The sequence below is a fragment of the Ovis canadensis genome, chromosome 26 (genome assembly GCF_042477335.2).
Source record: "Ovis canadensis isolate MfBH-ARS-UI-01 breed Bighorn chromosome 26, ARS-UI_OviCan_v2, whole genome shotgun sequence".
NCBI lineage: Eukaryota > Metazoa > Chordata > Mammalia > Artiodactyla > Bovidae > Ovis > Ovis canadensis.
The window spans coordinates 52455815-52469758 of record NC_091270.1 but is presented as its reverse complement, the minus strand read 5'-3'; the positions used below and the strand labels follow the sequence as shown (position 1 = coordinate 52469758).

Sequence of the window (13944 nt, the reverse complement as noted above, 5' to 3'; positions counted from 1 at the left end):
GGCAGAGTGCTGGGTTCAGTTGGGGTTAAACGAAAGGACAGGACCACATAGTTCCCAGTGTTCTTTTCTGAGTGGATGATGATCCTGGATGTGGGAAGGGGAGCTTCTTTGGATGGTCTCTGCCAGTCATGGTTACACAGATTGGGTGCTTGTGCGAAGTCTAGACTGTCGTGTGTATCGATGTAGAGATCAGGAGGGCTTCCAGGTAGGATTGCCAGGTTATCAGCACACAGGTGACAGCTGAAACTGCATGGGTAATAGCTGAAGTTGTTAACATAGATAACGTTCACTTAATGGTAAATGTTGCCGTGTGCTGGTTACCATGTGTACCGTTGGGCACTAGAGATAAAACAGGGACCAAAGCAGACTTTTCTTAAAAAAAAATTATTACTCTCAGGAGCTAACAGTTTAGTAGTGGGGATGGGTTAAAGTAAATACTGTATCATGTGGTAACATTATGGAGAAAAAGCAGGCGGTGTGGGGCAGAGAACTCTGAGGGGAGGGATAGATTTGTGCAGTTTTTGAATTGTTGAGCTAGGGACTGTCTACCACGTAGCAGAAGGCTGAACAAGGTGAGGGAGTGAACAGCAGAGTATTGGAACCACAGGCTGGGGGCAGGGGCTTGTGTGTGGAACAGTCCAGGAGATACACGAAGGCCACGCGCTCGCCGACACTTGGCATTTTCTGGGGGTTTATTTATTTTTAGTAGCCGTCCTAATGGGTGTGAATGGGTGTGATTTACAGTTGCATTTCCCTGGTAACTGGTGACGTTGAACATCTTTTCACGTGCATATTGCCCATCTGTATATGTATCTTCTTTAGAGAATGAAAACCGATTAGAAGTCATTATATTGTAAGATCTTATCCTAATTCAGTTGTTCGGGAAACAATCTGAACCGATTTGAGACTCTATATACGTGCACACGTATGTATAGTCTTTGTTGTGTCAGTGGCTCGGTCACGCCCGACTTTTCGTGACCCGACTCTTCATGGTCTGTCCATGGAATTCTCCAGGCAAGAATACTGGAGTGGGTTGCCATTCCCTTCTCCAGGGGATCTTCCTGACCCAGGGATCAAACTTGGGTCTCCTGCACACAGACAGATTCTTTACCATCTGAGCTACCAGGGAAGCCCAATATATTCTTTAGTTATCCTATTTAATATGAATATTCATATGCTTTGCTGAAGAAATATTAAGGTATCTGATTATGCAGTGTTGTCCCAAACCCTACTGAGGCTGTTGATTTAAGATACATATACATACTGTAACACTTTTCTAACGAGGAAAGTTCACAATTCCAAAGCACATTCTATTCCAAGCGTTTTGGGTAAGAGGCTATGGATGTGTACTTTGGAAAGCTAAGTTCTAGTTCAAAAAACTTTACAAACTTTTGGAGTTCAGAAATTAATAAGTTGTTCTGTCTCGCCTTGTGCCTGCTGGTTCTTTTCTGTCTGTGCTTCACTCTTGCTGGCCCTGTGCTGCCCTTCTCTAAGCTCTCAACTTCTCTGAGCCTGGTTTCCCTCCCCGACATCCCTCCCTGTCTGTGAAGTGGGCATGTGTTTCCTGCTCTGAGGACTGAATGGGGAATGGCGGAGAAGACAATGCAAGATGCAGGGTCTGCCCAGGCGGTACCCCACACATGCTGAGGCTCTTTCTTCCCAGTTCATGCTCTCTCCACCTCGCAGCATGTGACCTCATTCTTACACATCTCTTTCATCAGGTAACTTTTAATCCTTAAGGAACAGGACTGTTTTTTATTAAAGTTTTCATGGGAAATGTTCCAATGTCAGAAAGACATGTCTTCCCCCACCATTGCACGTTCTCGTGCTGATACTAAGGGGAATCCTACCTTCCACTCCCACCTCAAAGTGTCATTCCCACAGGGAATGGAAAAGAAACGTCTGGCGGGGGAGGGGGCAGGGCTGTGCCACCTTCAATTGTGATTTTCCTTTTGTACCAGATCTAGACTGTGGGTCTCTGTATGCAAGAGTGGTCTCTCTCTATTGGATGGAAGTGGAGTTTTTTTGCAGAAAAGTAACAATCTTTTCTCCAAAATGGCTGGTAATAAGTTTCATTATTTAGAATAGGCATATTTAAAGATACCTCTTTTGATTTAGCCCAATTACTAGTGTGTTCAGTGCCCCCTCCCGTGTTTTCTTAGGTTGGACAGTCCATTCTGGCCCAGAATGTACATCTTGTTTTAGCTGTTCTGGCGTATTCAAATGAGAAGGAAGGCGCTGGGTGGGAGCACCTGAGTTAAAAGCTTAAAAAACTTATGTGCTCTTGATTTGTTAAATACCCGCTACTTTGGAAAGTTGCATATTTAATGACATTTTGACTGAAATTTACACAGGAAATCAAAGATAGCCTTGTAATTCAGACTTGGCAGTTCGATTTTGGCAAGGACTGGGTTAACGGGTGGTTGGGTGCACCTGTTCTTCCTGACTGCGCAGCCTTTGTTGCTTCTGCACGCTGGCTCAGAGGCTTCTTTCACAAGGGAGCTGGAGGGTGGCCGGGCGTGTTTCCTAGTGCAGGAGGCCGAGGGCCCTGACGGCAGGGAGGTGTGCCGTGCCTCCGGCCTTCCGCAGACCCTCTTAGTGTCGGCGATGTGCAAACAGCTGTACTGGAGCTGGGTGTCCACCTTCACGTCAGGCATCCGCCTGGAGGAGAGCCCGGCCGCGGACGGGAAGGCTCTCCAGCAGCAGGTGATGTCGCCGCAGGTGCGTGGTCTCGCCCTGTGTGCATCCTGTGTGATCCTTGGCTCAGGAGGTTAGATTTGGTTTCTGACTGGTTATTCTGATATTTTCTGTGTTACTGTTCTTGTTATTTGGAGCTGTGAAAATAGGCTAAAAGATGCTAGTTTGTGAATTACAGTACATGATTCTGGAATGTAGTTTAAAGAACAGTGTGTTTAAAACCTTTTGCAGAGCTCTGTTTGGCTTTTGAGAAACAAAATCTTACTCTAACCCCATCTTGTGTTTTTCTTTTTGATTTTTGCTCTTGAAAGAGCCTCAGTGCTCCTTGGTGTCGTATTACAGTTTATCCAACTAACAGATGTTTGTTTTTTGTTTTGAGGTGTCTTAAGGAAGAGGTGAGGTTTCACCTGGCTATGCTCCAACATGAAACCTGAGATACGTCCCTTGGCCTTTTAGAAAAGGGAGTGGTTAGAAAGACCAGAGGGAGTCCTGAGATGAGTTATGGTGAAGAGGCTTTTTCTTTATAAAGAATATAAATTTGATATTATATCTTTTCAGATTTGTTAGAGGTGGGGGTGGGGTGTGGTGTGTGTTTGTCATGAGCTCCAGCAAGGGACTTTTAGTAATCTCTCAGTGGTTTTTAAAGCATAAAATGGTGAAGGGTAATTTTGATTGCTCCTTTTAAAAGTTATTAATTCTTGTGTTAAATTAGGTTGAATCCTAGCTCCATTTTTAAAAACCTTAATTCATGTTTATAGAATATCCATGATAATTATACGTGGTTAGGTATTATATGTTATATATACAACACACACGGGAACATACCTTCTTTTATTGCTCTTCAGTTTATTGTGCTTCACAGGTAATAATGTTTTTACAAATTGAAATTTGTGGCAACTCTGAGTTGAGCAAGTGTTATCAGCAAGCACCATTTTTCTAAGAACATTTATTTGTTCATTTCATGTCTCTTTATCACATTTTGGTAATTTTTGCAATATTTCAAACTTTTTCATTATTATTGTATTTGCTCTGGTGATCTGTTATGGGACTTGCTGAAGGCTCAAATAATGGCTGGCATTTTTCAGTAATAAAATATTTTTAAATTAAGGCATGTCCGTTGTTTTTTTTTAAGACATAATGCTATTGCAAACTTAATAGTCCAGAGGGTAAACATAATTTTTATATGTACTGGGAAACCAAAAATTTGTGACGTGCTTTATTGTGCTTCTTACTTTGTTCCTATGGTCTGGAGCCGAATCCACAGTATCTCTGAGGTATGCCTATATGCATATATGAGTCTTGTTACATTGGGCGCAAGGCAAATCAAATCCCCCTGTGAAAAGCTACTAGGAAGGGAGTTTCAGGAGAAGTGTACAATGGACTGAAGACTCTTGTTTTGGTATATTCTTTTCATATTGTTCTTAGTACCGACTCGTGCAGGCTGGAGGATGATTGCTTTCTGTGCGCTCCCGTGTTGAGCAGGTCGTTGCTGTTGCTGTCAGCTGGGGCGCTGTATGTCTGATCGCAGCCTGTGGGCAGCAGGCCCTCCTCCCTACCCCTGACTCCAAATCCCCACGTGCCTGCGGTGTCTCTTTAACTACTGAGTCATTAAGGAAGGAGTTTAGTTGCGGATATTCACAGTATTGTTAAATATGGAAACTGTAGTGTCACCAGCTGCATTTGGTTCTGGGAGATTTATTAGCATATTTAGTTTTAGTTTGGCTGCTCGTTTTAAAGAATAAGACAGCTTATTTCAGAACTCATCAGCCTGTTTCTGGCTTTTCTAATTCCTTGTGGAATCCTGAGAACAGGACACTTCAGTTCAGGTGGTTTTTGTGTTTTGTTTGTTACCTATCTTAGTGTTTTTAATGTGGCTAACTTATATAACCAGTGTATTTTCTCACTGCACTCTTAGTGTTTCTAATGTAGCTAACTTATGTAACCAACGTATTTTCTCCCTGCACAGAAAGTTGGAGTGACTGGTCCTCCTGACCCACAAGTCCGCTGTCCTTCTGTTATCGAGTTTGGGAAGTATGAGATTCATACCTGGTACTCCTCTCCATATCCTCAAGAATACTCAAGGTATGTTTTAAGAGGCCATTTACCTTCTGCTCTTAGCTTCCTGGAACTCCAGCACTAGAAGTGATCTTGGAGACATTGCTGTGGTCCAGTTTATCTCTTTGCATTCAGGAAAACTGGTAGGTTTTAAGTGTCCATAATAGCAGCATACTTTGCCAGCCACTTAGTCTCAGTTGGCTTTATAATAGATTTTCTTTTCTGTAACCTGTCCAAAAACTATTACTTACGGTCGGAAACCTGACACATGGTCAGAGTGAAAGGGGAACATGTTTTCTTTATGAGAAATTGACCTTCATATCTCACACCAAAAACTTCTTATAAAGAGATATTCTTATACTTAACTATAAATAAAGTTTTACTGAGTAGCCTTTTATTTAAATTTTTATAATTTAACAAACTTGGTAAATTATTTGTTTTCCCAGGAATAATTAGCCAAATGGTATAAAATTATATATAAGTGGCTTGGGTTTCTAGATATAAAAATGGATCAGACACCAGCTTTTTGGGGTAACGTAGTGAGCTTAGTGAAGCCAGATTGTTTCTTGACTCAGCTCTAACGTTTATAAGCTATATAACCTTAGAAATTACCTAGCGACTTGATACTTCAGTTTCCTCATCTGTAAAACAGGGATAATAATAGTTCTGACCTCAGGAGGTTTATTGTGAACATTAAATGAGTAGAATCATGTAAATCACTTAAAAATGATGAGTGCTCAATAATGTCAGTTATTTTTTTCCTTTAGGGTTGAAATTAAAAGAGTTGAAAAATAAGATTCAGTCTAAAAAATTAATCATTGGCTTAGTATTTGAAGTACAGCAGTCATTAATTCTTCAATCTGGTTTATAAATCTAAGCAAATTAGAAAAATAGGAGTGAGACCCAGACCTCAGTGACAGAGAAAGGGGGGTAGAAAGCAAAACCCCAGGAAATTAACATACAAGCTTATGAAACACAGTAGCTGAGAGCCATTTATTGTAGGATCAGTTACCTCCAAACTCTGTGTTAGACCTTTAAGGCAATATTCTATTTATTTCATGGAAGAATAGCAATCTGAGTTTGTTAAAAACATTAAATTATATATTATGTGTATATGTTAAAAGAGGGAAAGAAATTCCTCAACTACCTACAGAACACAGGTATTCAGTGCAATGTCTTCCTCAGGAGTTATGGCTAGCCAGGGTATTGTATAATCAAAAACAGCAAAGTTGAAGAATTAATTTCATCATTAGGTTTAAAGTGAATTATTACCATTTTTAAGTGAGCTCTTTACCAGCTGTGCAGATCACAAGAGTGCCCTGCCTGGGACAGAAAGCCTGTTCAGCCTGTGTGTCGCCTGTCCTAGTGGCTGCCGTGTGGAGAGTGGAGCCCCAGGCACCTGCTCTTGTCCTTTCCAGGGCGGGAGGAGGAGAGGCGCTCATTTAGTCAGGAGTGGAGATAGAGAAGATGAGAATGAGGCCGTCAATTTTAAGATATTAAGTCTGATTAAAAACGTTGCATTTTGCTCTGATGAGTTTGTCCCTAGACTTTGACTTCTTAATCAAGTTTGAGGGAGGGAGTTACCAGTGAAAGAATAAACATCGCCAGCAGAAAAATAAATAACCTAAGACGTTTAACAGGAATTGTAACAGAAAGCAGCAGTAGGAAAAGAACTGTAACATCCATCTAAGTAGAATTTTAGACATTTTCTGTACTTTTCATTAGTCACCATTGTGAAGGGTTCCCTGAAAATAGCAGATAATATTGTATAATTTATAAGTTTTTTTAGTAATTATTATTTTTTCTATCTATATAGTCTTAATTTTCTTAATTACATTTTCAAAAAACCATGTTTTATTGAATTTAGACTTGTTTCACTTCTGAGTTCTTTAAATTTGAGTTGACTATAATGTTTAGAGATCACATGTTTTCTAAATAATAAACCTATATTTTTAATTTGTTAATGACTATTATTCTCTGCTAAATTACTTTTAAATTATTTTCTTATTAATAAAAGTTCTAAACACTTTAAAAATTTTCCAAATCGTAAAGCATGCAAAGTAGGACAGTTGGAGCAAAAACAAAGAAGAAAAGATGAAATAAAATGGATGAAAGGAGAATAAAAATATTAATAGTATTAATCTTAAATAATAGCCATAGTTACCATTCACTGAGCTTACTAAACATCTCTGGAGTAATTCTTTGAGGTGGATATTGCTATCTTTGTTTTTACAGGCCAGGACCCAGCAAACATATTCAAGACCATACAATTTATAAGTGGGAGAACCAGGATTTAATCCCACTTTTCTCTTACCATATAGCTATAACTTTTAGCCACTGTACATGATTACTCCATATAGCATTGACATCTAGATTGATCTCAGATGGCTTGTACCATAATCTTTGACTTGAGTATTTGGTGTTAATTTCTATTGTATTAAAATTTTACTATTGACGTATTGTAAAAGCCACACAAACTGCTGCTGTCTTGGGCAATGTTCTAAAGCCACAATAGGAAGAATATTTGCATTATCTTAGAGGTAAGGGAACCAGTACAGCTGCAGCCCAGTCCTGACTTCAGAGATTGTGGTATCCATGTGATGGGTGACTGTAAAATAAATGCAAGTGTGGGGGCCATACCCCCATGGTGCAGCTAGTCAGAGTGACCGTGTATCTCCTCGATAGTCCGGGCCTAGGTGCTGTCAAGGAGAAGATGGCAGAAAGCAGTACTGGGCAGTGTTCTTTAGGTCGGGGAGTATTCCTGATTTCAATAACTGCACTTCATTTCATGTGATCTGATGTTTTCTCTATTTGATATATTTTTTCAATGAGAGAACTGCAACCCTTTGTACTCTTACTAGAAGAAATATTTGATCTTTTCTAGAGTTTTATTGAATGATTCCCATTAGACTAACAGTGTCATCCCAGTAGCCTTGGTTTTAATAAAGTCACAGGCTTTTAAAATACAAAGGATCATAAGAGACGATGGCACATAGCTATGTCAATCAAATGGACAACCGAGAAGAAATGGGAAAGTTCCTAGAAATGAGTAATCTTCCAAGGCTGAAGCAGGAAGAAATAGAAGATGTGAAAAGACCAATTACCAGTAATGAAATGGAATCAGTAATAGAACAACTATCAGCAAACAAAGCTTCAACACCAGATGGCTTTATAGGTGAATTCTGCCAAACATTTAGTGAAGTGGTAGCACCTGTCTTTTCTCAAACTATTCCAAAAAATTGCAGAGGAAATAGTGCTCCCGAACTCATTCTGTGAGGCAAGCATCTCCTTGATACCAAAACAAGGTAAAGATACCACAAGAAAAAGAAAATTATAGGCCAGTATCACTGATGAACATAGATACAAAAATCCTTAACAAAATACTAGCAAACCAATGCAACAATAAACAATAAACAGTGTCAGACTTTATTTTTGGGGGGCTCCAAAATCACTACAGATGGTGACTGCAGCCATGAAATTAAAAGACGCTTACTCCTTGGAAGAAAAGTTATGACCAACCTTGATAGCATATTGAAAAGCAGAGACATTACTTTGCCAACAAAGGTCCATCTAGTCAAGGCTATGGTTTTTCCAGTGGTCATGTTTGGATGTAAGAGTTGGACTGTGAAGAAAGCTGAGCACCGAAGAATTAATGCTTTTGAAGTGTGGTGTTGGAGAAGACTCTTGAGAGTCCCTTGGACTGCAAGGAGATCCAACCAGTCCATCCTGAAGGAGATCAGCCCTGGGATTTCTTTGGAAGGAATGATGCTAAAGCTGAAGCTCCAGTACTTTGGCCGCGTCACGTGAAGAGTTGACTCATTGGAAAAGACCCTGATGCTGGGAGGGGTTGGGGGCAGGAGGAGAAGGGGCCGACAGAGGGTGAGATGGCTGGATGGCATCACTGACTCGATGGATGTGAGTTTGAGTGAATTCCAGGAGTTGGTGCTGGACAGGGAGGCCTGGCGTGCTGCGGTTCACGGGGTCGCAAAGAGTGAACTAAACTGAATGCAGCAATGTATTAAAATGATCACAAGCAATGATTATTAATAATAGGTGAGATTTATCACAGGGATTCAAAGATTCTTCAGTATCTGCAAATCAGTGTGAAACAACACACTGAAGAAAAGAAGTAACAAATTGAAGGTCACACTAAAAATAGTGTGACCAACTCAGTAGATGCACGAGAAGCTGTTGACAAAATTCAACATTCGTTTGATAAAAACTCTCCAGAAAGTGAGCATAGAGAGAACACACATGATAAAGGCTCACAGGATGAGCCCACAGCTAATTGCATACTTAGTTGTGGAACGCCGAAAGAATTTCTTATCAGGTCAGGAACAAGCCAAGGAATAAGACCACTTTAATTCAATGTAGATTGGAAGTCCTAGCTACCGCAGTCAGACAAGAAAAAGAAATAAAGAATCCAGATTGGAAAGGAACAAGTAAAATTGTCACTGTTGGCAGATAATATGACGCTATACATAGAAAAGTCCCAAAGAGGCCACAAAAAGCGTTTGGAGCTCACTGATGAATTTGGTAAAGTTGGCAGGATATAGAATTAACATGCAGAAATCTGTTGCATTTCTATACACTGACAGTGAACTATCAGAAAGTAAGGAAATAGTCTCATTTTCCATTGCATCAAAAAGAATAAAATACCTGGGAATAAACCTGCTTAAGGAAGTAAAAGATCTGTACTCAGAAAACAGTAAGACATTGCTGAAAGAAATTGAAGATGACATAGACAAATGGAAAGATATATTATGTTTATAGATTGGAAAACTTATTGTTAAAAACGACAATACCATGCAAAGCAATCTATTCATTATGTGCAATTCCTGTCAAATTACTCAGGGCATTTTTGATAGAACTAGGATAAAATTTTTAAAGTTTGTATAGAAACGCAAAAGACCCCGAATGGCGAAAGCAATCTTGAGAAAGAAAACAGAGCTGGAGGGTTGACTAAGGTGATGGCACCCCACTCCAGTACTCTTGCCTGGAGAATCCCATGGACGGAGGAGCCCGGTGGGCTGCAGTCCATGGGGTCACTAAGAGTCAGACACGACTGAGTGACTTCCCTTTCAATTTTCACTTTCATGCTTTGGAGAAGGAAATGGCAACCCACTCCAGTGTTCTTGCCTGGAGAATCCCAGGGACAGGGGAGCCTGGTGGTCTGCCGTCTATGGGGTCACACAGAGTCGGACACGACTGAGGCGACTTAGCAGCAGCAACAGTAATCAAAACGGTGTGGTCCTGGCACAGACACACAGAGATCAATGAAACATAATAGCCCAGAAATAAACCCACCACTTACGGTCATTCTATGATGGAGAAAGCAAGCATGTACAGTGGGAAAAAGTCAGATTCTTCAGTAAATGATATCGGGGCGATTGGACAGTTACATGTAACAGAATGAAACTACAGTTTTCTTAAATCAAAAATAAACTCAGGATGGTTTAAAGTCCTTAAGATAAGACCTGAAACCGTAAAATTACTAAAAGAAAATATAGCTGGAATACTCTTTGATATAAATTGGAGCAGGCTTGTTTTGTTATGTTTTGTTTTGATCTGTCTCCTAAAGCAAAGGAAACAAAAGCAAAAGTAAACAAATGGAGCCTAATTAGACTTAAAACTTTTGTACTGCAAAGGAAACCATTGACAAAATGAAAGACAGCCTACTGAATGGGAGAAAATGCTTGCAAATGATATGATCAATAAGGGATTAATACCCAAAATATATAAACAGAGGTGTTTTTTTCTTTCAATTTCCTTCAGCCTCAGTAGGTATTTATATGAGAGAAGATATATTTGAATTATATTTCTTGTCATTGCATCATCCAGTATTTTTGTATATACAGTTTTTGTTATCAGATCGTGCTTACCAGTTTTGGACATAGTTCAGGATACAGGGGAGCCTCTGTGCTGAGGATACATGGGGTCTGTGTTTATCATAGAGAGCCATGCAGTCTTCTCAGTCCAGACTCAAATCCTTCCAGAAGCCACTGGCTTTTAGTTCAGGGTATGCTCCTTCTGTGGCTTTATGAACTGGCCTAATCACTTTAGCAGAGCTTCCCAGGTGGCTCAGTGGTGAAGAATCCATCTGCATTGCAGGAGAGGCAGGAGACTCGGGTTCGACCCCTGAGTTGGGAAGGTCCCCTGGAGGAGGAAGTGGTAACCCACTCCAGTATTCTTCCCAGGATAACCCCATGGACAGAGGAGCCTGGCGGGCTATGGCCATCAGGTCGCAGAGTCAGACATGGCTGAGCACACATGCCCACACAGCCACTTTATTGCCTGGCTCCTTATCACAGAGACTTTGCAAGGGAGAAGTCCTCCTGCTAAAAAGCAAGTGCATTGAATAAATGTAAATTACTGTATAAAAATAACAATATAGATGAAGCAATAATTAGAGATTTTATTTCAGTCATTGAAAATAGACCTTTGAGGTACAGGATTCAATGTCATATTTGACTGGAGAGAAAGCCAGAATTTCAGAGCAGGAGGAAGGAGGCAGTGTAGCATGTCCTAACTTGAAAAAACGTTTTCCGTATTATAATTTTATACTTAAAAATGTGTACAAAATCTGCTCTTACAATCCCCACTGTATGTCCGTCATACTCAGCCTCTGTACCCAGTGTACCTGACGCAGGGCCTGATGGTGTTCAATACATGTTCATTTCCTGAAATTAGTGAGTGAATGATCTAATAAAGGAAGAAAGAATATACAGCTTAACAGAATCTTCACTTATTGGTGTGTTCCCAAGGTAGGCTTTACTTTTTACTTATTGGAGATTATCAAGGAGGAGAGAAGGTGAGATTTTCATGGCTGTCTGGTGGGTAACTTTAAAAGAGAACAAAGATTAGTTTACTAGGAAGATCCCTGGATTGTGTGAATTGATTTCCCACCCTTGCCCTCTTGCTATCGATTAGTTGGATGCTATTATCCAAATTAGTTTTATCTTTGATTTTTGTGTTTTCTGTTTTAAAAATTTGATTAATGGGGATAATGATACATTCTTTACCTTTTTACCTGGGTAGTAATGAGAAAGAATAAGAGTGAAAGTTGGAAGTCTTAAAGCCCTCTTGTTTGTGTAATTATCTTTTTTTACAGGCTGCCTAAGTTATATCTCTGTGAATTCTGTCTAAAATACATGAAAAGTAGAGCTATCCTGCAGCAGCACATGAAGAAGTGTGGTTGGTTCCACCCTCCTGCTAATGAGATTTATAGAAAGAATAACATTTCTGTTTTTGAGGTAAAGTAGAAGATGTTTAGTAGTTGTCTTCCTATCCATTTCAAATACAGCACCCCCTGTGCTTTATCCGATTGCACAGCTTGGTTTGTTTTGGAAATGTTTTGCTATTGTTTACTCACTATGGAGTCAGTAGTTCAGCTCTATAGGGGAGAATCAGAATTAGGTCATTCTAAGTGGTACCAGTTCACAAACTTGATTCTGAATAAACTATTTTGTATTTCACTGAATCAAAGACATCAGTTGTAACATATTTTATGTTCCACTCAGAAGGCAAAAGTACTGCAAATTATGAGATACGTATATATATATATATATATATATATATATATATGACTCCATTTGATATTTTAATGCCAACAGATTTTACTTTTGTACAGATGTGATAAGATTGTGTCTTAGACTCTATGAAACATGGCACTTAAAAGATTTCTACTGCTCTGTTTAAAGGAATATTGTGTAGAGGTATATATGTAATAGCTGTAGGAAATCCTAATATTTCCTGACTTCATCATGATTGTTTGACTTAGGCTACCTCTGTGATTCTGTTTGTTAATAGTGGTTTTTAATTCCTTGATCTCAGTTCTGGTTTGATTGCCCAGCTACTAACTGAGTGCCTACCATGTGCTCAGTTCTGTTAATTCCGATGATGACAGACTTTCAGGTTGTCAGGATCTGCTCCATCTCTCACTTTCCTAATCTTCCCAGAACTTTTATTTTAGGTGAGGAATAGAGGAGCTCTTGACCTTTCAGGGAGGGAAAAGGTGTTTTGTACATTAAATTGCTAAAGAAGTGGCAGTCTTTTTTTTTTTGGCCACACAGTGTGGCTTCTGGGATCTTAGTTCCCCAACCAGGGGTTGAACCCCAGACCCTCAGCAGTGAAAGTACAGAGTGCTAACCTCTGGACTGTCACAGAGTTTCCAGAAGTTGCAGTCTTAAAATGTCAGTGTCTTTGGGTCTGATGTAAGCAGTCATTGGCGTGCTCACAGAGGAACACATACTGCAGGGTGCTGGGAGCATGCAGTCTCGTGCTGGCCTGATCCTGGCCAAGCAGAGCCCAGGAAATACCTCACTTGCCAGGTTGCTGCCCAGGGAACCTGTTCCTTGCTTTTGACGATAGATAATAATCCCTCAAGGAGCTTTACTTAGGGGGAAACCTCATTTTGGCAGTCTGATTACATTGCTTCTGGCTGCTGGCACACGTTAAACTGTTGTTTTACTTTGTTTTGCTTAACAGATGTATTTTAGAAGAGGTTACATTTAGATCTTTTGTTGAATTAAATACTTTTAAAAATATATCAGATCGGCTTGCCATCTGAAGGATTCCTGTAGTCAGTCTTTTTATAAAAGCAAAATGCTGTTTTGAAAATGGCCATCACCTCCTTGTCTAGCCTTTTTTTGTGCTTTGTTGAAGTGCAGTGTTTTGTGTATTTAGTTGTCTTAAAGTAGCAGACACTGTACTCTGCCATTTCAAGGGACAGCTTCCAGATCCAGTGTGTTCTGAGAGTCGCCAGCTCCTCCTGGGCTGGACTGTGAGTACTCACAGGCACTCTTTGCTGACGTGTGTTATTCTAGAATTAAAGAGACACCTCGCTGACCGTTTTGTCTGTTTTTTTCCTCTAGGTTGATGGGAATGTGAGTACCATTTATTGTCAGAACCTGTGTCTCTTGGCAAAGTTGTTTCTTGACCACAAAACACTCTATTATGACGTGGAGCCATTTCTTTTTTATGTTCTAACCCAGAATGATGTCAAGGGCTGTCACCTTGTTGGCTACTTTTCTAAAGTAAGTACAGCAGCTGAAATGTGTCTTGAATTCATATGGAAATGTGAAACAGCCTTTGGTCGTGTCCAGGAGGCAGTACAGGACGCAGCCCCTTCTGGGTGCCGTGCAGCTTTCTGGAAAGGGAAGCAGGAGGACCGCTGAGACGCTTAGCAGGCGC

At 40.1% G+C, this 13944-nt stretch overlaps 1 protein-coding gene across 1 annotated transcript in view; it reads left to right on the top strand.

Moving 5' to 3' along the window:
• KAT6A (lysine acetyltransferase 6A) overlaps positions 1-13944 on the top strand; it is a 103973-nt gene that overhangs the window by 75853 nt on the left and 14176 nt on the right. The window contains exons 9-11 of the mRNA XM_069572702.1: positions 4664-4779; positions 11864-12005; positions 13626-13787. Of these exons, the coding sequence (XP_069428803.1) occupies positions 4664-4779; positions 11864-12005; positions 13626-13787 (420 nt within the window). The remainder of the gene's footprint in view (positions 1-4663; positions 4780-11863; positions 12006-13625; positions 13788-13944) is intronic.